Source organism: Neodothiora populina, assembly GCF_041146345.1.
Source record: "Neodothiora populina strain CPC 39397 chromosome Unknown canker_contig_5, whole genome shotgun sequence".
NCBI lineage: Eukaryota > Fungi > Ascomycota > Dothideomycetes > Dothideales > Dothioraceae > Neodothiora > Neodothiora populina.
The window spans coordinates 1,592,241-1,617,787 of record NW_027191405.1 but is presented as its reverse complement, the minus strand read 5'-3'; the positions used below and the strand labels follow the sequence as shown (position 1 = coordinate 1,617,787).

Genomic DNA, 25,547 nt, shown 5'->3' with positions numbered 1-25,547 from the left:
GGAGGGTTCTCTGTTTACTTTCTTGTCGCAATTAACAGGATTGCCAGCAAGGGCGAACTCGATTCTCTCATGGGAGGTTCAGCACCGGCAAGCTAAGCTTGTTCGTGTTCTGGCCTAGCATGGGTCGAAAACCAAATGCGCTGATATTGGAGTTCTTTGAGCGTGGCCCCAAATTAAATGATCAGAGCAATAGATATCAGCATACCTGTAGGAGATGTGGCGAAGTGGTGAGTCCCCCTTGCTCGTCTTTTAATCATCGTCTTTTTATCTCTCTCGTTTTCTCTGCTTTTACTTTTCTTTCGTCTCCTTCCTCCTTTACTTTTCGTCTAGAAAGAGCGAACAAGAATCTACAATTCTTTTCCATGTGCTGAATCTGAATATACTAATCTCATCTCACAGTTTCCCAAAGGTCGACCTGACAGTTTGATTCGACACCTCTTTGAAAAATGTCCCAAGATCACTCAGGCGGACCGGGCAAGAGCGCTGTGGCAGCCTGCTGAGACACCATCGCATCACTCGCAGCAACAGTCTCTTTCTGGTATCAACAATACCAATGGCCAGTATGGGCAGCTTCCGACGCCCACGGACATGCTGCCGTTCGCGACCCAGAGAGAACCATCTGGATTGGATGCTCTGGCTGAGGTTTCGCGTCAATTGCAGGCCAACGGACAGGTTGTAGCTGATGACAACTTCATCGCTCAGTTGCAGCAGCACATGGACGAGGATGAAGACGTGCCCTCAGTGGGCGATCCTCATGCACGCATTGGCGCGTCTTTCACTCCTTCGACCACGCCTCCGAACCTCGACGAAACTGCAGTGGTCTCAACAAACGAACAATTGGCTGAAGCTGCCATGCAACACTCGCGGGCTCATGGCACGCGAGGGAAGAAGAGAAAGGCGTCGCCAGCCCCGGATCCGACCATCCCCAACTCGTACCTCTCCTACTATGCCGAGCGACCTCCTCCAGCCGTTGATCCTCTTCTGCGCCAGCACTCTGCCGACAATTCACCTCCTACCGCCCACTTCAACGACGACCAAACGTCCTCCTTTGCCATGACCCACGGTGGATTTGGATTACTACAGCGAGCAAACAAGAGCAAGGCACGAGGCAGATTCAGCGAGGAGAGGCGGAAGGAGGTACAAAATGTTCGTAAGAAAGGTGCTTGTCTCAGATGTCGCATGCTTAAGAAGCCTTGCTCAGAAGGGACTCCTTGTGGCACTTGCAAGAACATCGAGGCTGCGAGACTGTGGAAGGGCGCGTGTATCCGGACACGCGTCGCTGACGAGTTCGCCCTCTATTCGACCGCATACTTCTACAGCAAGGATCGGGCCAAGGTCTATGCATCCCTGAACGGCAACGAGCCCCAGTCTGTTGCTGGCAGGATAGAGGCCACTCTGTTCCCCGAGTCAAATTCGTATGGAACATTCCCGGCTTTGAAGACCAATCGCTGTGGCCATCTGGCCGAGGATGGCTTTGACCCCGAGCTTGTAAATCATCGACAAGATGACTCGCCCCCAGCAGACATATACTTGCTGAGTTTCAAGACCGAAGACACGCTAGCGGTGAAGCTCGAGCGGTATATCAATGCTGCCGTCCCTCAATGCATCGCTGCTGAGGTCTCGCCGATCATTAATGCCACTCTGGAAATGGCTGTAGAGTTGTCTGCTGAAAACAACGATGCCCTGATGACCAAATTTGTCCATCTTTGGTGCGCTACCAACATACTCGTTTCTCAGAAACCGCTATGGACCATTGCCTACAACGGACAGGACCAGCCTCTCGCGGAGCACGTCTTGGCCTCGGGTACGAAGAACGACCATTCGGACTCATCTGATAACAGTGTTGGGAGTCGGCTCATATTTCATCCTGAGAGCGAAGACTACCATATTATGCATGCTCAATTGCAAGATGCCGCCGAACGATATTGCCAAAAGCAGGCCAAGGTAGCCCTGAACGAGCTCGAGCGTCGACTTCTTCAGCGACAACAGTCGTCCACTTTCCTGACCTTCTTGTCTGCCGTCATCATGTTGAACTGTGTGGAGAGGATGACAGCGCTCTACCGCTCTTTCGACCCGGTGACTGCATGCGCGACCGATGCAGGGGGGACCAAAGCCCTTGACGCCACCAGAATCACCATTACTCCTGACAGCGAGAACGGCGCTGTGACGGGACTTGACAACCACGGAATAGACACTGGCGTCTCATCAGAGTGGCCTCTTCCCAATTCTCCCTCAAACTACTGGCCTCAAGGCTACAGATTCGCCGAACTCCTTCAACTTCTGCTTCGTATGCGTGGCCTTCCACCTACGATCCACATATCCGATGATGACACCCTATCAGTCATATCCACCATCAATAAGGCTCTCCCTGTCGTCATCTCTCCAGACACAGAAGGCGCCGACAGCCAGCAGCAGCTCGCTGCCAAGTGGATCGAACGCACAGGACTCAAAGCCAAAGATCTCTGGACCGTTCACGGTCTCAGTGACCAGGAGCTGAACAAACTGGCGTGGGAGGGAGAAGAGGCCAAGGGCGCCAGAGCTTGGGATCTCAAGTTCCTGGCTCCGCTGCTTTTGCCTGTGTGAAAGTGTGGAAGTGGCGTTCTCGATCGAATGCATGGTGTCGCCATCTTGTGTGATTTTCCCGGATATTCTTAATTTCTGCCACGGCTATTTGTACATTGCGGAAGTTTCGCTGTCGCTCTTCTCGATCCCCTTTCCGCTTATCCCCTTTTTGCTTTCTTCACTTTCTCGTGTTTGTTTTCTCTCCACGTTTGCCTTGATTCCGATTTTTAGCATGGCGCTGGCGGCTTCACTCGGCCCTTTTTGTTTCGCTTCTTCTTCTCCCTCTACTGCGAAGTCAGACCTACCTGATTTTCCCGCAGTCGATATTCCTTCTTCAAAGGCGCAGATGGGAGGCAAAGCAAGGCTAGTTCATATCGGTGCGCGAGCCGCCTGCCCTTTCTTCTGTTCCTGTCTTGTCTTGGCTGTTTTTTTGCTTTCTTGATGCAACAAATACCCCCCCTTTCTTTTGCTATTCTTGTTCATGCCTGGTATAAGTTCGTATCTGGTCATTTGTGTTCATTGGATCTTAGCTTTTCACGCGGCTGCTTTTGTTCTTGTTCTTCGCTTCCTCGTGGCTTGGGTGTTTGGGAGATGCTAGAGGGCTTGGTCGACTCTTGTCTACTTCGGATGAATGTGTTTGGTTCTGAAGAAGTGGAGGGATATCATCGCTGTCGTGTCTATTCAAATCACAATGTTTTCATCCCAACTTATTACCTGGGGGGCGAACGACCGATTGACACTTTTCTCTCGCCCCGCATACCAACCAAGCCAGCATTCTCCACGTGCGCACGCCATGTACTTCAAATCAACAGATCCTATGATTAGGCGGTCTCCACGGCACGCCCAACGCCTTGAAGATCACCCTTTCATCCCTCCCCTCCACCAGCTCCCCCTCAGTAACCTTCTCCCGCCCCTCGCCGCTCATGACATCCCTATACAGCCCCCTCTGATTCAACCGCATACCCTTGCGCCCAGCCAGCAGCCGCAGACTGCGATTGAAGATATCGTTTCCAGTGAAGTAAATCAGCGCAGCGCCCAGCTCAGCCTCGGGGACGAGCAAGAGGTCCAGTCGGCGCCAGATATGCGCGTTCGGCAGCCGACACGCGCCCTGCCATTTCGTGCCGTCTGAGAGCGCCGTCTGCGCCAGTGTGGCGACTAGATATCCTGTGCGGGTGAGCAGAGGCACGAGGCGCTCGACGACGGTGGCGCGGATCGAGGACAGAGGAGTCGACGCCGACGCCGTGATGAGCAGGTCGATGTCCCCCGACGACTCGGCGCCGCGCCGGTACGAGCCCATGGTGTAGACTGCGTAGGTCTCCGATGGCGACGTCAGGCCTTGTAGTGCGCTGCGCACGATGTTCGCGTGCCGCTCGACTTCGGAGCGCGGGATGCGCGCGTTGAAGTCGTCGTAGTGCTCGATTCCGATGCGCTGGTTGGGCGTCAGGTCGAGAGATGCGGCGTTTTTCATCACGTCGTGCAGTGTGCGGTGGCCGGCTGCGACCCAGCGCGAGGCCGTCGGGTAGCCCACGCCGTGGATCTTGAGGAAGGTCTGGAGGATCTTTTGCGTGGGGTCGAGCGTCGTGTAGGCGACTTTGCGCAGCCGGTTGGTTTGCACGATTTCTTCGATTTTCTCGGCGATTGAGTCGCCGATTCCCGGCAGGCTGAGGGCTTGCGCTTTGGTTGTTATGCGGGTGGGGTGTTTGCGGAGGGTGGCGATGGCGCTGCGGTAGGATTTTGAGCGCCAGGGGTCTTGCATGGTTGTGTAGTAGTCTGATAGCTCGGTCAGGATTTGTAAGGTGCGTGTGTTTGGCCCGGTGTTGTTGGTGTCGTTGGCGCCTCCAGTGTGTTTGTGCATGCACTGGAAGTTCTGCTGCCAAGGTGCTGTTGTTGTTGCTGTTGGTTCCTCTGATTGATCTTGCATGTCCTGAAGTTGATATAAGTGCACTGTCCCTCTAGCACGATGGATGCTCAGAAGGAACACATACCGATTCATCGATGCCCTTGGCATCACGAATGGCGGCGTCAAGCTCGTCCCCACCAGTCTGTCCGTTACTGCCTTCGTTACTGTTTTCGTTTGATGGTGCTGCAGCGGCTGATGGTAGACTGGGCGTCTCCTCTGTTCTCGACGGAGTTTGTGGCTGCTTGGCCCTGACTTTGCTTCCAGGGGGCTTGGGTTGCAGCGACTCATCCGAGACCTGTGACGACCCTGTGACGGGTACAGCTTGCGCACTTGTTTCTGCAGTCTCTGTAGGCTTAGTTACAGGCGGAGTATACCCATTGACTAGATACTGGATCTGCTTGGGATGCACCATGACACGATAGGTGATGCAATCGGAAGGGTAGTCTTCGTTGACTACAACAACATTTGGCTTGGAGAAGTTAGCTTTTTCTCTGTTCTATGGCACGACTGAATTGCGACGCACAGGGATCTCTTTCGAAGGAAGACCACCTCTGGTGGAGAGATAGCTGAGGACACTGTCCCACTTCATGCTGTTGTCGACCACGAGGTGAGTGATGGATGGGCTCCATTCTCTCTGCCAGGTCGCGCCATACTCTAGCGCCTTGATGATTCTTGCACGACGAGCGGGGTGGATTTCGTCATTTGGGAAGAAGTCTGATTGTTTGCTGTCAGCTGTGATGCAATGAATATTGTCAGATGCCTCGAATGTACAAAAGTGTAGCCCGGAGAAAACACGGTGGTCTTCAGGGGCGAGTTTGATTTCGGCATCCCGTTTACGTTTACCCAGTGCTCTAGGAATGGCTGATGAAGAGCATGTGACGGGTGCGCCCTTCTCGGCTCCAGTGATTGTTGCACTTCTCCTGAGTTGCCGTGACTGTGTTTCTTTGACCATGTCCGCCTCGTCTGATAACGAGTTTACCGTGATTGCTTCCACATGTCGTAATTGTCCACCAGGAGGAAATGGAGTAGAGACCGAGCGATTTATGGATGTGTTTTTTCTCGTTGTGGTTGATGGAATTGTATCTGAATTGTGTAATCGCTTGCCACTCAGTGCTTCTAGTGAAGCGGAAAGGCCAGGGTCGCCCTCTCCGTCCGACTGATCCAAAGCATATAGTTGGTCGAACGCAACCTTTTTCTGCTCTGGAGTCTGCATTTTACTCATGGTCTAATAGAGGAAAAGGAAAAGAAGAGAAAGCGAGAAGCAATGAAATGAAATGGAAAGTAGTGAGCCGACACAAAGACATGGTTTCCCACGTCAACCTAGGCCTTGATGTAGTCCTCCAAGTATGAAAACACCTGTAGCATGCAGGACGCTTGACTACATTCTAGTCTGATTGCTGAAGGATTTCCACTGGAGTGATCTCACTCGTAAGTGTGTTACCGTTGGCTCAATTGAGACAGCATGTGCTCGCTCACATCCAACACTTGCAGACCTTACAACAATATAAGGCATGGTAGTAAGAAGAAAGACACAAGGCAAGGCAGCCATGCACGCTCGGCGTTAGCAAAATGACGTCTCCGCGCAATCTCTGGTCCAAGCGTCAAAATGTTTCTCTAAAAAGTTGGAGAAGCAGTTGAAGTTCCTACGCGACATTTATTTTCGAAAAGAGCAGAAACAAAATTGAAGCCATTGATACTCTCTGCGCTGGTCGCTTTGAAACTGCGCAGCAGCTCACCACTAGTATTACAAGTAATTGGCTTAACGATTCGCCCCTATCGACCTTCTGCAGGCCATTCAGCACAAAGCTGCACACACCCCGGATCCATACTCCTATCCAAACGAGCAAGAAGAGACAAGAATCTCAATCCACAATGGCCAAGACGAAAAACGACACGCGCGGCGCAAAAGCCAGCGGCGCCTCGACGACAACAGCACCAACCGAGACGCCAGAACAGCTGTACGCGCAAGCGATCGCGCACCTCGAGCAAACCGACCCGGAAGCCGCCCTGTCGACCGCCCAGCGCCTGCTCGCGGCTCTGCCGCCTTCCCAGCCTCAACTGCAACTGCCGGCGCTGAATCTTCTGGGAGAAGTCAACGTCGAGCTGGGCAATGTCGAGGACGCGCGCGCATACTTCATCCAAGCCACGGAACTCGACCCCGAGGGCCAGATCCCCGAGGCTCTGGGCGGCGGCGCAGAGAAGTTTCTCTGGTTGGCGCAGTTGTGCGAGGAGGGCGGGTCTGAGAGTGTAGGGTGGTTCGAGAAGGGAGTGCGGGCGCTGCAGCATGAGATCTCGACGCTCGAGAACCAGGACGTCGCACGCGCTTCGGATGAAGAAAAGGAAGCGAGAGAGATGCAGCTCGAGGAGAAGAGAGAGAAGTTGGCCGAGGCTTTGTGCGCCGTTGCTGAGGTTTACATGACGGATCTATCGTAAGTCTTTTATCCCCTACGCTCTTTCACCTCGATTTGACTTGATCTGACTGACACCAACCAGATGGGAACAGGACGCGGAAGCCCGCTGCGAATCACTAATAACCGAAGCCCTCCTCGTAACCCCGGACTCGCCCTCCGTGCTCCAAACCCTCGCCTCGATCCGTCTCTCACAGCTCAAGCTCGACGACGCCCGCTCAGCACTCACACGCAGCATCTCGCTGTGGCGCCGCCTGGACCCGGAAGACCCCTTAGTCCCGGACTTCCCGACACGCGTCTCGCTCGCGCGCCTGCTAATGGAAGCCGAAATGGAAGAAGAAGCAATGGACGTACTCGAGCGGCTCGCGCTCGAAGACGACGAGTCCGTCGAAGCCGCCTATCTAGGCGGGTGGTGCCTGCACCTGGTCGCGGAAAAGAAACGCGCCGCGGCAGTCGCTGACGAATCGGACATGTCTGATGCCGGGGCGCAAAACGCCGAGATCATGGCTGTGTTGCGCAATTCTCGCGCCTGGCTGCTCAGTTGTCTGAAGCTGTACAGGACGCTCGAGTACGAGGATGAGAGACTCAAGGAGCATGCTGAGGAGTTGGTAGGGCGGCTTAATGATGTGCTTGGGCCGCCGCCTGCGGAGGATGATGATGAGGATGAGGCCGAGTGGGATGGGATCGATGATGATGACGATGACGATGACGATGACGATGGAGATGATCAGGAGATGCAGGGCATGTGATTGTTTTCATCATGTCTTCTCTTCTTTTCCTCGTTCCCATCTCTATGGGTGTGACAGAATCGGGAAAAGTTATACATATATATATAGATTAAAAATGGCAATGCACGAAAAAGCAATCTGCCACTTCTATGGCTGGTGTACCTGATCACATGTGGGAAGGGGGATAGCAATAGACAAGGACCCGAAGACTCGACCACCCAGCTTGCAATCAACGAGAAAGCCGAGAAGAAGCAACCCGATTTCATGCTTGTCAATACCTAAGCTTCACTGATCTACTGATTGAATGATAAATAAGACAAGACGTCAAGCCGTGCAACATGTCGACCACGACCGGTAACACCAAGTATTACTTTCTGTTGTAGTGCATCACGATAACAGAGCTTATGCACCTACCTTAGGCTGCGCGGACTTGTACGCTCTACACTAGGAGTCTCTTGATCAACTGGAACTCACGCTAGGATATATGACACTACGTCACGAGGTAACAACGATGACCTTTAAGAAAACAACTTATAATGTACCACAGGCACTGCTCTAGGGGTTGCAATGAGGTACATCATACCATAGAGCTGCTGGCTGACAGAAGATAGGATCGACATTAGGGTGTTTCGTCGCATTGGCATGAGTCCAATTGTGCTTCGACATGTCAGACCAGTGGGAAATATGGAAGCAGTAGTGACCATGGTAGATCGAAAGTGAAATGCAGACCGGGAAGTATGCTACAGTGCAAGCAGCGATGATCCGGGGATAATAATATTTTTTTGTTCGATCGGGAAGATATCATTTTTCGTTTGACTAGCACCGCTGGTGATACGTATCCCGGTCCATTGCGACACATCTGCAACGAAGAAACTGGCGTCGGATCTGCCTCAGTGCGTCTGGTGGAGACAAGGAAAATCGTCTGTCGCCCCTTTCCTCAGATCACGCATATGCTGAGCATGGATGAGCAAGCATGAGTGACGCAAATCGTGAGCCTTGAGATGATGTGAGACAGAAGAAAAAGCGGGGTCGCTCGGATTGTAGGACATCAAAACGTAGGTTATTTTTGTACCCAGCGTAATCTCATTTTCAACGCCATCATTTATGCGCATTTTTTGAGCTACATCGCTAACCTGATGAATTGCAGCAGTGTCCAGCCAGATATCATTTCCCGAAGAAGAGCGCCACGAGGAGAAAATTTTACGACATTTACTGGGCCTGTGGAGAGAGAAGGTGTCAGTAGAGTCACTAACGATAGACATTGCGCGCCGTAGACAATGTAGGGCGAGATTGCTGCTGAAAAAAGAGGTTGTTGCTGACCTTGACGGCAAAGTTGCGCTGGGGGAAGTGGATCTGCTTCTTCTTCTGCTTCTCCGAGACGATGCTCTTCTCGTCCTTGGTAAGAGCACGGCGGATGGCGCGAGTCTGCTTGGAGCGGAGATCAAGAGGGAGGTACTTCTTGTTCTTGTAGAAGATGCGGAGTTGCGAGCGCTGGTTGATGTTGATGACGGTGAGGACACGGGCGATCGACTTGCGGACGTCGTGGCTGTTGGTAGAAGAGAAATCAGCGATCATGTTCTGTGGCCATTTTCTTCCTGTCTCTCAATTCTTTCGCGATTCTTTTTCTTCTTCTGATCGTCATCGTCTCCTCCTCTCCCCCACGTCGGGACCCCTGGCGATCGAGTCCTTCTGCCCTCTCCCTCCTCCCTCGTCCTCCTCCCTCGTGATGCATTCGAAGACCAAAGGGGAAGAAACGCACATTCTGTTGAGCTTGCTGGATCCAGAACCGGTGATCTTCTGGGTGCGGAGCTGCACAAGCTCGCTCTTGAGCTCAGTCAATTGGGACTGGAGCTCCTCCTTGTTCTTTCCCCAAAGCTGGGCGGCCTTAACCTTTGCGGACTGTTACAGCGAGAAGGAGTCAGCATTTCGTCCTGTGTTTTGCAGAGAAAAGTCGAAATGGAGTCTCCGAGAGGATGATGGGATTGCGCACCATTTTTGCTGATGGGTTAGTGGGGAGAGACGGTGGGATGGGTCGTAAATTGTCAGTCCTGCCTTCTTCGAAAATCCTCAGTGCAGATTTCGCGATGAGTTGGGGAGTTGCGGCAAGTCGGCGTCGCTTAATGGAAATTCTTCGGTGGGCTCGTCTCAAGCGCTAGTCTGCATCTGGCCGACTTCTGTGCGTGCAGTCATCTGGACCCTTCCCCTTGCAACAGATGTATCTTATGCAAGTACCTCACTCGACGGTCGGCGTTTCGAGCGATGCCAAGGCCGACCCGAGCGAGGCAACGTCACTCGCCATGTGTTGCGGCTTCTTTGTGGAGACGGGGAGACAAGGTAACTATTGCTACTATTGCTACTATTGCTACTATTGCTACGACCACTACTAAATTACCTGCCACTAACCACCTGCCTATACTCCACCCTCAGTACACAATGGCCGCACCTTCGGGCAGCTGGGCCCAGCTCAGGCAACAAGCGCGATCACTAGAGACTCAAGTAATCGCCACTCCCAGCTCTGCTTCCTTCCTCACACCACGAAGCTAACCAACCGACAGACAGACGCCCTCTTCCACACATACTCGCAATATGCCTCCATGTCCAACATCCCGCCGACGCCGACCGACGACGAATCCAAGACCGAGTCACAACTGCAAGACATCCTAGAACGAGTATGACAATTTCCTGTCCCTTCCAAAAGGCGCAACAACCGATCCCTGACTGACGCCTGCAGCGCTCAGCCCTCCTGTCCCAACTGACGCGACTCCTGGACTCCGAAGCGCAAGCCTCGGCGCTCAAGTCCACGAACCTGGCGCGCCACCGCGAGATCTTGACGCAGCACCGCACGGAGTTGAACCGGTTGAAATCGCAAATCAGCTCCTCGCGCGACCGCGCGAACCTGCTCTCCAACGTCCGCAGCGACATCAACGCCTACCGCTCGCAACACCCGGAGGACGCAGAGGCAGAGTACATGCTGCAGGAGAGGGGGCGCATCGACAACAGCCACAATATGGTCGACAGCGTGCTGAGCCAGGCGTATGCCATCAACGAGAACTTTGGCCTGCAGAGGGAGACGTTTGCCAATATCAACCGCAGGATTGTGGGCGCGGCCAGTCAGGTGCCGGGCATCAATGGATTGATTCAGAGGATCGGAAACAAGAAGAGGAGAGATGGCATTATTCTCGGCAGCTTTATTGCGTTTTGCTTTTTGCTGTTCTGGTCTCTGTCATGATCAAGGAGAAAAGTTGCGCTATTTCCCACACATTTGCAGGCCGGTTATGGTATGGCGTTCGGGGAGTTTCATTGGCGACAATACTACCCGCTTTGGTACATTATATGTATAGACAGGGAGCAGAGCGGTATCATGAATCGATCGAGGAGAGATTTTTGCTTTTTGGTTATCATTAACATTGCCATCATCCACCACAAAGAAAGAAGAGGCTGCTGTTGTTGTTGTTGTTCACTTAGTCGTAGCCTTGGTCGCCGCCCTCGCCTCGGCGGCCAACTTCCTCAACCCATTCAGCAAGCTCTCCTTCTCATCCTCCATGGCCTGCGCACTACCCGCCCATCTGATCTTACACTCTCTGTCCAACAGATACGTATACCCGACCCTGGAGTTCAGCGCGCCAATCGCAGTGCGCAACTCCTCGTCGACTCCGCTCTTGACGACAAAGTACCTGCCCCACTGCGCCTTTTCTCTGACCGCTCTCAGTCTATACATGAAGGCCCTGACGAGCCACCACTTTGCAGTGTTCGGCTCGACATTGACCTCAACACCCTGCGCCACATCTTTATACTCGCTCAACAGCTGCGCGACGCCCGGGTTCTGCGTCTCGTCCACAAAGCTCTTGACCTGGTGTTCTCCCCACGCACTAGAATAGAGCGTCAAAACCGAGACCTTCCCTTGTAACACAGGCGTGGTATCCCTCGCCTGCGCCCCACCCTCGAGCGTCAACCCTCTCAAATTCGGAAACCACAGCGCCTGCTCGGCCCGAAACAACCTCTCATTCGCGAGGAACGTCTTGCCCTTGAAATGGCGCATGGCGCTGAAATCCCTGAAATACGGTCTGTACAGCGTAGAGGCCAGCTTCTGGCGTCGCGCGATGTGCTTCTCGTAGTCTACGAAGTCGTCGCGCCGTTGCTTCCAGCTGCGGCTGTCGACGCCGCTGTTCTCGCCTGCTTGTGGCGGGATGGGCACGCCGATGGGTCGTGCGAGCGGGCGCGGGATCGGGTCGTCTGTGTCTTTTGCTGCTGGGTCGAGGAGGTCCGGGCGTGGTTCTGCGGTCGGTTTGGGGCGGCCGGTGTATTGAAGCGCTGCTGCTGCTGCTGCTGCTGCTGCTGCTGCTGGGGGGGCTGGCTTCGTCGTGGTGGTGTTTGGGGGTGGTGTTGTAGATGAGGCGGTGGAAGCATTGGGCTTGTCATCGTTCGGTGATGATGATACAGGCGTAGGTGTTGGTTGTGCTTGTGGTTGCGAAGGGGGGTGGTTGCATAGAACCGCACCACCGAAGACGTAGGGGCGATTAGAAGACACCGTCGGCGTGCCTCGGGCGCTGTGATTGCTCGTAGTGCCCGTAGGCAGACCAGCGATGGTGCTCTCGAAGTCATGCTTCTTTTCAGACGCGCAGACCGTGAATGTGTTTGAACGTCGAGATGGTCAGAAGTAATATACCTGTTATGATGTAGTTTGTTGGAAACTGGAGACTTTGTCACTGCTACGCAATGCGTGCTGTCCTGGAAGGGTATAGCGTCGTTGCGGAGATCTGACATCACCCCCGAGGCGACCATCCTCTCATAAATTATAGCCATCTAGTTGTAGGAGTGGATCTTGGGTCGGTAGTATGTCTAGCATCGTGATGAATCGATACTACATATATTGATGCAGAAGAAGCCAGTGATTCGATCGTCATTTGCATTCTTAGCACAAGTCTCCAATGTGAACTTTGGATTTACTCTACGTTTCGACCTGGCAAGCATTTATTTGTGATCTATGTCATTGATACCAAAAATATCACTTAGACCCTCTCGTCAATCAAGAATCCAAACATCAGAAAGCGCATCAAAACCAGATCGGCCGTTGCAAAGCAACAAATCAGGAATATAAACGCCACCATGCATTCGCTGATGCGTAGTACATCAACAGTTTACCTATTGCGACTCCTCCTACCCATCATCCCATATACGCACCGTCCGTCGCCATTGGGGGAAGAAGCAAGAAATCGCATACCCCCTGCGAAAACCCTATTATATGCTCAAGGAATCGAATCTCCACTCTGCACACACACCACCCAGTGAACCTGCCCCTCGCTATCTGCGCTTTCAAAGAGAAAATCCAAAGAGACACGAGCGCGACCCATCAGACTCTTGCTCCTCCACCTTCTATGTCATCGCCCACTCTCCTCCTACCGCCCGCTGCTCTCCTGCTACCGTTCGAGGCCGACGCGCCGCCTGCCAGCGCTTGCTCGTCTGCATTCTCTAACGAACCTTCTTCTGGATCTTCCTCTTCGTCCAGAACGTCCATGTCCTCGCTGCCATCGCCTTCTTTCCCACCCGCCGCTGTAGAGTCCGTTGCTGCCGACGGACCACTGCTGGCATCAGGCTGCTGCTCTGAGTATGCCCGCACTTGCTCCCAGATTGCTACCTCGTTCAGCTCGTTGATATCAGCCGGTCGCATTCGCAACCACTTCATTCGCGGCCCCGATTTGGCAAATTCAGAGACTCGGAATCCATAGATGCGTGGTTCGTAAATGTTGCCGCTGCCTAGGCCTGGTGCGAGGTTGTGAGAAGCCATTCCGTTGATAGATGAAGGTTGTGGGGGTAGAGTCTTCTCCTTATGGTGACCGTGATGATGTGAAGTATTTGACGCGGCCGTGGGTGTCGCAGTGTTGTTCGACACGGACGATGTAAGTGAGGATCTGCGTCTCGACGATTCCAGTGGTTGCTGGTCAGCCAGGCTAGGCGTAGAGACGACAATCTTCTGACCACCGACATCGAGTTCAGGAAAGGTCATGAAAAAGAGGCAGCCGAAGGTTGTGCCAAAAAACGCGCCGTCGACGGACTGGAATCGCGAGTTTGGCGGGGTGTAGACGTCGAGGCAGCTGGGACAGAACAGCTTCACCGTCTCCTGCCCGGGAATGTCAGAGCAGCCGACAGGGAGCACCTTGGCACTGCCGCAGAAGACTCGTGGACAGAAGCCAAAGTGGCCCATTTCGTATTTCTCTGCCATTTGCTGAATACCCTGGCGTGAAGTAATGAAGCGCTGGTGTATAAGGCCGTACAGCATCTCCGCGGACGACTCGATCACGGACAGGTCTGAGGCCATGCGCAAGTGGCGGCGCTCTTCGCGCCGCGAAACATAAGGGTCATGATACGACGGTTCCATGTCGTCGCTGCGGTCGTCATCGTCATCGTCTTCGTCAGAAATGTCATCGTCTTCGGGTTCCACGTCCAGGATCATCTCCAGCGCCTCCTTGTACATGGGCACTTGAGATTGCAGGCCGGTCAGGTTGAAATCGTCCTCGATAAAGTCTTCGCTGACTTCGGCAAAATACTCATGGCCAACCAGGCCACAGAAGGCCGAGATCCATGATTCGGCAACCTGACTACTGGACGACATGGTTGATTAATTGATCTGCCCACTGACTTTCGACGAGCTTCCTCTTCTTCCTTTCCGACTCTGCAAGGGCTGATGACTCGCTGTCGTTCTTCTCGAACTCGACTCTCGGTCTTTTTTCGTGCGCTAGACTGGTCTTTTGATCGAACGCTGAAGGTTCTGGAAGCGAGAGTAGTTCGCGCACTCTAGAACGGAACTCCGCTTCGGCTTGTTTCTCTTCGCTGTAGCGTGCTTGGATGAGCTTCTCTACCCAGGGGATGCACCGTTGCTGGGCGACGAGTGCGGCGACGGCTGGTGCTTCGGCGGGCGATGGTTTCGCGAGGTCGGCGACAGGTGCAAAGTGAAGTTCGGTGTGATGTTGACAGAGAACGCGGAGCCACTGGCCAAGAGTCTTGCTGGTCTGGGTGGCTTTGATGGCGGTGATGAGTTGCGCAACGAATCGATATCGTTGAGGGGGTTCCTCGCGTGGTCGTGGAACCTTTGTGGCCCAATCCTGCAGCGCTTGTCTGTCGGGCGCGATCTGCTGCTCGAAATAGCTCAGGGTCCTTGACTGAATGTGATAGGATGGTGAGCGTAATGTGTGTGAAGCCACGTTGAGCGGTGTTGATGGTTGACTTCTTGGTAAAAGAGAATTATGGAGGGGTTGGTGCAACTCGGCGGTGGAGCTGCAGCAACGGCGCAGTGAGAGAGTTTTGTGCGTGTGTGAATGTGTATATAAGAAGTGGGATGGGAAGCACGGGGAAAGGGTTGGATGGATGATGTGCTGTATGTATGCAAAGTATTTTGTCGATGCACTATAAGGTAAGTGATGGATTGGAGATGGACTGCTGCTTCTGCTACTAGTAACTGCTACTACTGCTACTGCTGCTGCTGTCGATACTCTGCACTGTTGCTGCCACTGCTTCTGCTGCTGCTTAGCACTGACAAGATGCCGGTATGTGGCATGTGCGAATCGGGCTCTGCGCAACGCCCACTAAAAACACACGCTGACGCTGCTGTATAAGCCCGGATTACCAAAGCTTACTCGTGTATACTTGTGATCAATTCCACCCTTCGTTGCCTCGTGCCGGTCTGCTTTGACCTCTGGATCAACTTGTCTCTCTACACCATCTCAAAGCTACCTGAGATTTGCGAGACAGGACCTCAAGCTGCAAGGTTGTATAAAATGACTTCTCTACAGCTTCAAGGATGCTTTTGTCAGGCAGACACTCGCGTGCCTATATTGTGATTCAATCTATTGCACCTCTCGTGGGATGCCTCTATCTTGGCAAGCTCAACTCTCACTGTCGAGCCTCATGAGTTTCACCACATCTCATGAATCTCGGTCGAGAGTTCAATACATACAGTACGTACCATTGCTTAGGTTCACTTTGACCTTCGTTGGTACATCTGCCGGACTTTGTACCTTTCTCAAGGTACCTCACCTTACCTTATGTATCCATGTCCCGCCTACGGTTCTTCTTGACATTATCGACGTACTTGTACTCTGACCGGTTCGATATGAGGCTTCAATTCAGGCATACGGCGAAGTCGCAGTAATCAGTGCTATCATCTTTCGGAATTGCCTCGACTTCTACAGGGACCCTTGCTCAACCAAAGCGTGATGGGATGCCCGACATCAGCTCCTCGGGATCGCAGTGCTGTTGCCGTTCATAACTACAAGTTCCACTTCATCCCCCTCCGCCAGACCCGCCGGCGACGTCTCTGGCACAGCTTGTGTTGCACCTTGCCCAGGCTTGTGCCAATAGCTACCACGCATGCTATCAGGGACCTTGATCGCAAATACGCTAATCAGCAAGCCTATACCACAGAGTATGACGCAACTGAAGTAGATGCTCTCATACCCAACATGGCTGAGTGTGCCAGAAGGAAGGCTTGCGTCTCCGTACTTCTTCTCGATTTCCTGACCCACTGCTGTCAGGACTGCGAGTCCAACAACCGACCCACCAACCTGCAGGGCGACGTTGAACACCCCAGCTGCAGCACCTTGGTCACTCTTCGAGGCCGATGAAACAACCACGAGTTTGGATGTGATGTAGACTGCCCCGATACCAGCAATATATAGGATCATGCCAGGAAATGTGAAGCGCCAATACGAGGTATGTTCAGTGATAAAAGCGAACAAGAGAACGCCCGGTATAGCTAGAGCCCAGCCAACGATGAACATGAATCGAGCGCCCAAAATAGGAACCAATCGACCGGCAGAAGTATTGGTGACCAATGCGCTGATACCGAGCGGAATGTACAGAACAGAGGTATAGATGGGACTGTTGCCGTAGGACTGTAGCTGTACCGTGAGGAAATAGGTACATCCCTGTCGCACTGCATAAGTGTTGACTGCAAGTACGAGCGCCAAATCGAACGATGGCGATCTGAAAAGGTGTGGTGCCAGAATTGCTTGAGAAGCATTTCGCTCGTGAGAAGCGAAGATGGTCAGAAGAGCTGCCGCAAGTACAAAAGTGACGATAATTCGGGTCGTGTGCCATCCGACCGAATTTGCCGTCGTGAAAGCATACGTCAATAGAAGAATGCCAGGTAGTCCAATTGCGATACCTACAATGTCAAATCGAATCAGTCGTTCACGAAGGGAGTGCACGAACTTCTTCGGACGCTGCACCTCCTCGTTGGCGTCCTCGTTGCCGTTACGATCGGAGGAGGGGGCTGCTGGGCGATGAGGAAGCATCAGAAGAGCTGCAAGTAATACAATGCCGGAGAGGATGAGGCTGATCCAGAAAATCCACCGCCATCCCAGGAAATTGGTAAGAACACCTCCAAGAACCAGGCCGAGGCTTTCTCACAGATTAATCCCGCAGGGTTCGATCGTGACGAATGACTTACATAAAACCTAGAGACCCCGAAGCACCCCAAAGACCCAACGCTTTTGCCTTCTGAGCTGGACTCGGAAAGTGCAGTGCAATGTGAGCCTGGGCGGACGGTATCGTAAAGGCAGCACCGATGCCTTGAAACGCTCTCGCAACAACAAGACCAACAAATGTAGGTGCAAGTGCACAGATAAGACTAAACAAAGTGAACAGGCAAATCCCAAAGATCAAGACTCGGCGATGACTGTCTGTGTATCAGCTGTGCAGCAGAAGTATACCATCTATTGTCATCGTTACCCAAACATATCTCCACCCCGTCCACCCAAAAGCAAGAAGCCACCGAACTGTCGTTTTCATGATTACTACATCGGATACTTTATTCCCGTGTGGCGAGTCTCTTACTGTAAGAGCATATGCTGAAATGACCCATTGCAGATCACCCGCAGCAACATTGAATTCATTGCGAATGGTTGGTAAAGCGATTGTGATGGCGCTCAGGTTACACAGATCTAAGAACATCGCCGAGCAACTATATGGGTTAGCTTTTGCAGGCTCTTGTGTCTCGCCGAATTTAGGTACATACACCACACTCAAGATATAATATGGGCTCTTAGAGGCGATTCTGCCCGGCATAGTACGATACAACTGTATCAGCGTCGCAGCACCCATGGTGCAACATAGAACAGAGAGTGTGAAAATGGTACAGGAGGACTGGATAGCCAGTGGTAAAGGCAAAGTGACTTTCATCAGTCGAGGCTCAAGGACAATCTATATAGTGCTTGGAGTCGAATCCGAGGAACATGAGTAGTTTTGTGCTAACAGATGGAGCATTCTTTCGAGACACCTTCCCAAGCAGGTACCATATGCGGTGTCCAAATAGAGTAATATCGGGATAGACAAGGGGTTTGTTCCATATTGGATAATCCTTCATATTGGGTATTCTCACGCAAGATCATCACACATATTAAGGCGAGCGACCCCAACCTGCAATTACAGCAACATATGGATTATTACTGAGAATGACACACATCTGGATGCGTCTTGCCAGTGGCTGTGGGCTGCTACTCCACCTTCCACCATCTGTAGAACTCAGCCAGCCACATCCCACATGAGACGATTCGACGAGCAAAAGATTGAAGTGGAGCAACAAAGATCAAAAGATCAAAACGTACAGCAGCTGGGATTCCCACGTGGTCACCCACCGTAGTACTAATCAGCCGGTCAACTGCTTATGTCTGGCAGAGCGGACGGGATGCCCAGTTCTCAGCTGCCTGTGGCCGTACGTGGAAGGACAGTTAAAAAATGTCACATATAATCCTTTCGGCATCTCACAGATTCGTCATTAAAGGGTGGTATGCTACGTCTATGAAATGACAGATACCAAAATGGCCAGCAGGGTTACAGTCATGACAGAAAAACTCATCCCAATCCGGCCCACATCATTACTGCTGTCATTCTGAGGTTCCTCCGCATACATGTTCGTCGTCATGTTTTGGACGGTCTCCGCATCGGTGGTCACCGGACCTATCGTACCCCACCAAGTAGGCAGAGTAATGTTGTCGGTGCGAGTTCTGTTGTGATACAATGGAATGCAACCTTCGACAAGGGTGTCATTGGCGATGTAACCATCGCGGCACCCAGATACTGTACCAGATTGGCACAAGTACGCTATGGTAAATCCGACGTAAGAAGACGTGTTCAGTGGGATATAAGCGGTCACGTTGCCGGCATAGCCTAAAAAGGTCGTCTGGTTCAGAGCCGAACGCGAGCTATTCGTCTCCCTCAAGAGGAGTGAGTCATCATCGAGAGAGGCGATAATGGTGTTCCAAGTCGCCAGTGAGTCCTGTGAGGTGGATCCCACGGCACTCGAGAAGTTGTCTGTTCGTTGTGCTTCAATGAAACCGTGAGCTTCCAGTGGACATCTGTCGCGGGCGAAGCCTGGATAATCGGTCGTGCATGTTATCCCTAAACTGATACGGTAGGTTTGAGAGCCCGTTCGCGTGAATGGGTCTAATCCATTGAATACAGAGCAGCCTGCATCTGAGCTTTGAGCCTGGGTGGCAGATGGAAAGCCAGCAGCGAAGATGGCCAATCCGAGCAGGCACGCCTTGTTTGAGTACCACATGCTGAGTTAGAATGCAGTTGACCCAAAGTGAACGAGGATTCGGTGAGTGCTTCTAGTGACTTTGCTTGGTAGGCTTTCAAGGTATCGATAGCAAAGCTTCTGGCCGTCTCCTGCATACTACCTCTTGGTGTTTATTTTATCGAATACCATACCTCATGTCCGACTCAGAGCCTTATGACGTCGACTTCTTCCATCTCAAGGAGTCAAGCCCGTGTAACACAAGTTTCAGCTAGTTGTGTGAATGAGTAGATTTCAATATTAGCGCGCAGAACTCCCACAGCTCGATCACAATAGGCAAAAGCATAAGTCAAAGTAACTGCTAAAGCATGGTGCCAAGCGTTATAGAAAGTCTTAAGCTTGGCAACCTGAGGTTGGTCCCACCTACCTTTGGTGCGCTTTGGGCCATACTGCAACCTTTAGATGAAATATTGGAATATCAATGGATAAAATTCAATTCAATTGCCATCTATGGAGACATGCCTCTATGGATATATTTTTAAGGGCTTCTGCAGCTTTTTGAGCATCTAAATTAGGTTGCTTCGCTACCTTCAAGGCCTTAGAGGCCTCATATTCAATTGTATAGCTTCTTGCGAGGTTCCATGAATTCGCGCGGCCTCGATTTTACGTCCGATTACAGAGGCAATCCTTGGATTACGCTTTACCAACTTAGGGAGCCAATTAACCCCTAAAGGTTTGTTGTCGTTATGTAAACGAAGGATATGTGTAGCCATATCGCGAACACGCTTCGGAGAGGGGGCACAACCTTGCAAATCTTGCTGTAATATCCAATTGACGAGGAATTCTTCTTGAATAGGAACAAGCCTTTGTGTAGGCTCTTGAGCAGTACGTTGATTAATGCCTCCGTCGCGACGACGACGAAGCGTTGTTGCGGACATGCCATATTCTCGTACAGTGCCTTTAATTAATTTTTCAGGGTGATTTTGAAGCTCTTGAAGGGCCGCTTGCAACATGACTTCGCGTTGATCCATTTTATCAATAATATAAGGTCAATTCAATTGAATATAATAAGTAACGCGACGTAGAATGGTTGATTACTGTAGAAGGTTGCAGTATGGTCTAAAGCGCACCAAAGGTAGGTGGGACCAACCTCAGGTTGCCAAGCTTATACGCGCGAAGGATTGGGAAAGACGTCAAACGACCATCCTGTTATGTCCACTTTTCGCTTGCTATACTACTCGTAAAGAGGGACATGAGTCGAAACTGCCAATTTCGACCAATCCTACGTCGTTAGGGTTGAACTTTCGCCCATCATATCTGTTCACTACGGTCTTGGCGATAGGAGCCGATTGCCGATATAAATGAACCAAGACCACAAACATCGTTGCTCGCCCGCTAGACAGCGGCGATGCATCCTTCGATGGTTGTCACAGGAAGTTCTGATGCTGTGAGCGAGGTGATGTGGGCATCCCACAACGTCACTTTTATCGCCAAGAATAACGGACAAGTGATCGTCTATCCTTGGCAGAAGGATCAGATCCGCGGTGAGGAACACATATAATAGCATATAGCACTGGAGGAAAAGCGCGTCTCTACTACTAAACAAGCAGCGGTGCCCATGAACTCAAAAGTCTCGATGATCATGTGGACAAACCGAATGTTACAGTCCTATGTCAAGAGCGCGGGCCACAACGTCTGTTGATTCATTTGGTCATATCCAGACAGAATCTCGCTTCCATTGTTTGTGATGAAGAGAACCCTATAGCGTGGAAGCGTAAAGCGCACTGAACCGTTCAGGTAGATCAGCCGGCGACCATAGTGAAAGCACGCCAACGTCCCCGTCAGTGTAAGTGAGCTGTTCTAAGGTACCTTAGGTATGTGAAGTTTTATGGTGGCCGTACAAGTTCAGTTCGGTCGGTCAGAAGATCTGCTTTTTCCCTTATCAACGCCACCCACGTGCTTTACTCTTACACTTTTCTGTACCACCATTGTGAGAGCATCTGCTATGGCCGAATTTGAGGCAGGCGCAGCCTTTGGCGCTGCACTTTTTGCCTCAGGCGTCTATTCACCAGACGTAATTTTGACGCAGTTCAATTTGACGAACTTCCATATGCTGAAATCCTTCGTCACTGCAAGTGGTGTCAGCGCGTAAGCATTCTTTTACGATGAGGGAACCAAAAGCGCTACTAATCTGATATCAGAATCGTGCTGCATGTTGCAAATCAGACGCATTATGCGACACTGAAAGTCAGAGAGCCTCGAAACTTGGGCTTCTTCCCATATGATGGCAACGTCATTGGCGGTGCCATGATTGGTGCCGGGATGGTTCTGACGGGCGCATGCCCAGGCACTGTCCTCGTGCAGGCTGGAACCGGCCGCGGAACATTCACTCTCATCGGTGCTGTCGTTGGTGGCCTTGGTTACGTCCTTGCGCTGCCATATCTCCAACATACGAAGCCAGCTCGGACTCAATCTCTCCGAAAGTCACATGAGAAACAATCTGATGCTACGGTCTTACTTGCAACATCGACTTCATCGCGAGAGCCGACCATCACTGCGACGCTCGAAGCTAACCCTTTGACCATGGTGGTCGCTTGGGAAGCCACTTGCATGGCCATTCTATATATCGCCTCCAGCCTAGACCCCCACAAGTCACAGCCGCAACTTGCAGGCCTCATCTCGCCCATCACTGGTGGTCTTGCCATTGGAGCCGCGCAAGGAGTTTCCATTCTGCTAAACAAGCACTCCGTCGGCTGCTCTGGAGTGTATCAGAACATCGGCCGCTACTTGCAACGCACATTCAGATCGAGCATCTTCGACCCACAAGCTACCAGCCAACTTCTTGCACCAGCGACTGTGTTCGCTCTTGGCATAACCTCGGCTAGTGTCGTCCTTTCGCACCACTTCCCGCCCCCCGCGAGCGCAACTCCAGGCACTGTCGTGGAGCCCGTCAAGGCAATCCTCGGAGGCACGATCATGGCATTCGGTGCTGGTATCGCGGGCGGCTGCACATCCGGACACGGCATCAGTGGACTCGCCACGTTTTCACTTTCGAGCTTTGTTTCAGTAGCTGCGATGTTTTCTTCGGGCATGGTCGCTGCATTGGTCTTTTGATACGATGGTGGTTCTGACTTGCATTGCTTTGGTGTTGCTGCCTTGGTTGCTTGATCGGTGATGAGATTTGAGGAGTCCTCTTGGTCGATTGCTCGATACCCACCTTGAGTTTTTGCGCTTTTTCTTGCTTTTTGGTCTTGTGTATATAGTCACAATGCTGAATTCGGAATTTTGACAACCTACGAAATTTGTGTATACCATTACATGTGACATGTCGTTGTAGTGGAGCTCTAAATGCGTTTCGAACATGTGGTATCCATCCAGCTGCTGTTCTCGAGGGCGACCCTGTCCATTGGGGCTTGCTCCTTACAATTTCCCCGAAATGTTTCTCTCTCGCCATGCGTGCGTCGATCGATCAGTAATGGGCTATTTTGGAGATATTCGAACATGTGCGATGACGGTGAACATTCATACGGGGGGGTCTGCGACGTGTATGGTGCTCTACATATCAATAAGCTACAAACTTGCATTGGTCCGTGAATAGCATCGATATGGTCTTAGTGATAGACGATAGCACTCAAAGTCATTATGGGTCGACCGAACAGAAAATCACAAGAAGCAATGGGATATATGATTAGGCGGCAATAAATTATCCAAGCATAGTCTATCTCCAAGTATAGCAAAACAGAGATTTATGTAAGTCTCTATGCACTAGGACGCATCAACGCGCTCCGAATCGCTGGCCGTCCCTCTCTGCCCGCGCCCCTACTTCCAATGAACGCAGAGATCAACACTCCAAGCAAGCATGACGCCTATGAGACGACACATCCAGAAGGAAGTCAGGCCATCTCAGCTTTGGGCGGATACTTCTTGCCCTCGCGCTCGACCTTTGGTTCACAGGTGCAGCGCTCGCTCTCGGGGATCTGGTCCATTACGCTGGGGACATGCAAGCCGCAGCCGAACCAGGAGGCCTTGTCTGTGATTTTGTGTTAGCATAATGCTTGCGTGTGCAGACACTAGATCACGGTGAACGTACTGCACTTGGAGCACTGTTGTTTTCTGCACATGTTGTAATTCGAAGATCAGAAGTCGGGATTGTGTAGCTCAAAAGTGGTTCCGGATGTCTTCGAATATCGTCAATGTTGAGAGTGGTGGTTGTTGAAGGGTAGCTTAGCTTGGTCTTATTATGATTATCACGAGCCTACGTGAGCTGATGTATCTTGCCTAAGCTATGGAGGTGGTAATAGCAACCTCGGCGTCATGCCTCGGCGTTCGTTCAGACGGAAAGCCCTGCCGAGGTCGCCTGCAGCTGCCCTGTTAGCCAACCTCGCCGCAGCCTCAAGGAGATCGCTCGAAAGTGGCAGTCGTTTCAAAGAATGGGAGACCAGCGAGGCCTTGACCCACAAAGAGATCAATCCACGAATTGTCATCCATGCAATGAGAAACATCCACTCCACTATCATGCGCTGATGATTCTGGCGGTACCGTCGCTTGGGTGTTACTGCGAACCTGTAGAACCTCTGATCCAACGCGCTTGATTTGTTGCAGAACCTGGCTTGCAAGTGGCCAATGCTGGCTTAGAGATTTGAGTACACCTATAATCAAAGTGACTCTATCTCGATGCTGTTCCATACAATGACATGCGTGCACCGCACATGCGGACAGCTGAACGACGGCGCTGAGCACCAATCCGCATATGAAGAGGGGTGTATGCTTCTGGACAGGTAATCGTAGAGCTGCTAGATTTGAAAGCTCCTTCGAGCCATCTGTAGCTTTGACAGCGTGGATATGCTGCGTCGATGCTGGGTACATCTGCTTATTCCCTCTGGCGCAGGCGATCTCCTCTGTGCCCGGTAGAGTGGACAAGAGGTCGCTCCGCGGGAAATGAAGGAAAATATTGGAGCACTGTATGATCATGTGCGCTTGAAACAGCATTTCATCGACTTCGCCGAAGCTGTTGATAATGTCTGCTTTAGTCGGTGGTAGATGGTGGACCCATCCGGCCAGAGCATTGTCCACTGCTTGAACCTGATCTCCGTGAACTTCATCAGTCCCAGCGATGGCAATGACCCGTGAGAGGATTCTCACTGCTTCGATGCGGTAGCAAAACGAAGAAAACTGTATTTCTTCATCTGCAAAGAGCCTCATGTCGAACTCAGTTAAGGTGGGAGGACTTGGAATACAGACGCCTTCGGCGTAGGCAGTCTCCTCGCATGGCAGTGGGGCTTTTAAATTTGCGTGACTAGTCTTGAAGCCCGGCTTGCGGTGAAGAGCAGCTGTGTAACCGTCAAGAATGTACGCCTCCCACCAAGTTCTCCTCAGACTCTCTTCGAGGATGGGCTGCTGTCGGCCGTTCATGGTAGCGAAATCTTGCCCATTCATCCCCAGTTCAAGGGATAGCTGCACGGCACGAGCGAGGGTCTTCTCTGCTTCTTTCAGCTTAGTCTGAGAATGCAGCGCGATCGAGAAGAGTAAAAGAGCCTGCACCATGAACGGCGATTTGATACTCGTATCTTGCAGCTTACTATATGCATCCCTTGATAGGAAATCACTCGAGACGGAAGGAGAGAAGTGGCTTCCAATGAACTGTACGACATGGCGCAAGTAGCTTGGATAACGTTGATCTGCATACCAAGCTCTAGGTACGAGCATAGGGTGAGCGCCATGGAAATTTGCATAGTAGAGATTGACAAGCTGGGGATCATCGTCGTCTTCGTCACCATAAGCATCGTCATCGGTACCAGTACCAGTACCAGTACCAGCGCGAGAACCGACACCAACGTCTGCACCAGCACGAGGTTCAGCGCTGCTGTCGAGATATGTCGTGGGTAGCTGATCTTGTAACTGTATAGTACCTTCGGCGCCGAACATGGTTAGAGCATTGCCGATATCATCACCTGTTGAGCTCGATTGGAACGTGTAATTACTTGTGAATTCCGTGTCGACTTGTTCTATCGGGCGTAATAGCGGCCAATCCACTGCTGCGTTGTGAGAGGTATTGGATGCTCGCCGCTCTATCGACTGGCGGGGTGCTCTCCGCGACTGATCGTGCTGTCTGTTGTCCTTCCTCTTCGACGGTCCTCGATACCCTCGCCGAGATGGCGTGTACACACACTCTAATGCAGCTGACGAGCAGCGAGAACAGATGGGTAATGAGGCATCACATTTCAGGTGACGTTTCCTGCATTCGATGCAAGCCAAAGGCGATGGCCGAGCACACTCGCCCTTACTAGATCTTGACATAATCACACCAATAGCAGCTAAAAACCTGTTCAATCTTCGAGTTGTTGATACTTCCGCCAGACCAGAGCATGCTCAGAATGAATTGACACAGAGAGGCACAATAGCAGGAGAACAGATGGTAGGAAACCAAGAACGACAAG

The 25,547-nt window shown here is 51.9% G+C and overlaps 10 protein-coding genes across 13 annotated transcripts; 4 read left to right on the top strand and 6 right to left on the bottom strand.

Annotated features, from left to right (window-relative positions):
* Window positions 1-119: 119 nt before the first annotated feature.
* AAFC00_005541 (uncharacterized protein) lies at window positions 120-2,583 on the top strand (the record flags this gene model as incomplete). Its single annotated transcript, XM_069345339.1, has 2 exons — window positions 120-227; window positions 400-2,583. 2 exons carry the CDS (start codon window positions 120-122, stop codon window positions 2,581-2,583), a joined length of 2,292 nt encoding a protein of 763 aa, XP_069203169.1.
* A 784-nt stretch (window positions 2,584-3,367) lies between these two features.
* On the bottom strand, window positions 3,368-5,684 carry AAFC00_005540 (uncharacterized protein; the record flags this gene model as incomplete). Of its 2 annotated transcripts, none has more annotated exons than XM_069345338.1 (4): window positions 3,368-4,486; window positions 4,548-4,931; window positions 4,986-5,176; window positions 5,234-5,684. In XM_069345338.1, 4 exons carry the CDS (start codon window positions 5,682-5,684, stop codon window positions 3,368-3,370), a joined length of 2,145 nt encoding a protein of 714 aa, XP_069203167.1. The 2 variants fall into 2 exon arrangements, with proteins under 2 accessions (XP_069203167.1, XP_069203168.1); XM_069345337.1 differs by having other exon boundaries at window positions 5,234-5,414.
* A 650-nt stretch (window positions 5,685-6,334) lies between these two features.
* On the top strand, window positions 6,335-7,619 carry AAFC00_005539 (uncharacterized protein; the record flags this gene model as incomplete). The annotated part of the gene is made up of 2 exons (XM_069345336.1): window positions 6,335-6,891; window positions 6,956-7,619. The coding sequence occupies 2 exons, from the start codon at window positions 6,335-6,337 to the stop codon at window positions 7,617-7,619; spliced, it is 1,221 nt and encodes a 406-aa protein (XP_069203166.1).
* A 1,188-nt stretch (window positions 7,620-8,807) lies between these two features.
* AAFC00_005538 (60S ribosomal protein uL29) lies at window positions 8,808-9,591 on the bottom strand (the record flags this gene model as incomplete). The annotated part of the gene is made up of 4 exons (XM_069345335.1): window positions 8,808-8,816; window positions 8,919-9,144; window positions 9,358-9,497; window positions 9,589-9,591. The coding sequence occupies 4 exons, from the start codon at window positions 9,589-9,591 to the stop codon at window positions 8,808-8,810; spliced, it is 378 nt and encodes a 125-aa protein (XP_069203165.1).
* Window positions 9,592-10,031: 440 nt separating this feature from the next.
* AAFC00_005537 (uncharacterized protein) lies at window positions 10,032-10,827 on the top strand (the record flags this gene model as incomplete). The annotated part of the gene is made up of 3 exons (XM_069345334.1): window positions 10,032-10,094; window positions 10,154-10,267; window positions 10,330-10,827. 3 exons carry the CDS (start codon window positions 10,032-10,034, stop codon window positions 10,825-10,827), a joined length of 675 nt encoding a protein of 224 aa, XP_069203164.1.
* Window positions 10,828-12,948: 2,121 nt separating this feature from the next.
* Window positions 12,949-14,208, bottom strand: AAFC00_005536 (uncharacterized protein; the record flags this gene model as incomplete). Its single annotated transcript, XM_069345333.1, has 1 exon — window positions 12,949-14,208. One exon carries the CDS (start codon window positions 14,206-14,208, stop codon window positions 12,949-12,951), a length of 1,260 nt encoding a protein of 419 aa, XP_069203163.1.
* Window positions 14,209-15,823: 1,615 nt separating this feature from the next.
* AAFC00_005535 (uncharacterized protein) lies at window positions 15,824-17,696 on the bottom strand (the record flags this gene model as incomplete). 2 transcript variants are annotated; one of them, XM_069345332.1, is made up of 5 exons in its annotated part: window positions 15,824-16,994; window positions 17,044-17,271; window positions 17,325-17,371; window positions 17,430-17,556; window positions 17,611-17,696. In XM_069345332.1, 5 exons carry the CDS (start codon window positions 17,694-17,696, stop codon window positions 15,824-15,826), a joined length of 1,659 nt encoding a protein of 552 aa, XP_069203161.1. The 2 variants fall into 2 exon arrangements, with proteins under 2 accessions (XP_069203161.1, XP_069203162.1); XM_069345331.1 differs by having other exon boundaries at window positions 17,611-17,660.
* A 3,419-nt stretch (window positions 17,697-21,115) lies between these two features.
* On the top strand, window positions 21,116-22,224 carry AAFC00_005534 (uncharacterized protein; the record flags this gene model as incomplete). The annotated part of the gene is made up of 2 exons (XM_069345330.1): window positions 21,116-21,258; window positions 21,312-22,224. The coding sequence occupies 2 exons, from the start codon at window positions 21,116-21,118 to the stop codon at window positions 22,222-22,224; spliced, it is 1,056 nt and encodes a 351-aa protein (XP_069203160.1).
* Window positions 22,225-23,003: 779 nt separating this feature from the next.
* Window positions 23,004-23,231, bottom strand: AAFC00_005533 (uncharacterized protein; the record flags this gene model as incomplete). Its single annotated transcript, XM_069345328.1, has 2 exons — window positions 23,004-23,140; window positions 23,201-23,231. The coding sequence occupies 2 exons, from the start codon at window positions 23,229-23,231 to the stop codon at window positions 23,004-23,006; spliced, it is 168 nt and encodes a 55-aa protein (XP_069203159.1).
* A 271-nt stretch (window positions 23,232-23,502) lies between these two features.
* On the bottom strand, window positions 23,503-25,035 carry AAFC00_005532 (uncharacterized protein; the record flags this gene model as incomplete). Of its 2 annotated transcripts, none has more annotated exons than XM_069345327.1 (1): window positions 23,503-25,035. In XM_069345327.1, one exon carries the CDS (start codon window positions 25,033-25,035, stop codon window positions 23,503-23,505), a length of 1,533 nt encoding a protein of 510 aa, XP_069203157.1. The 2 variants fall into 2 exon arrangements, with proteins under 2 accessions (XP_069203157.1, XP_069203158.1); XM_069345326.1 differs by having other exon boundaries at window positions 23,503-24,654.
* Window positions 25,036-25,547: the final 512 nt, after the last annotated feature.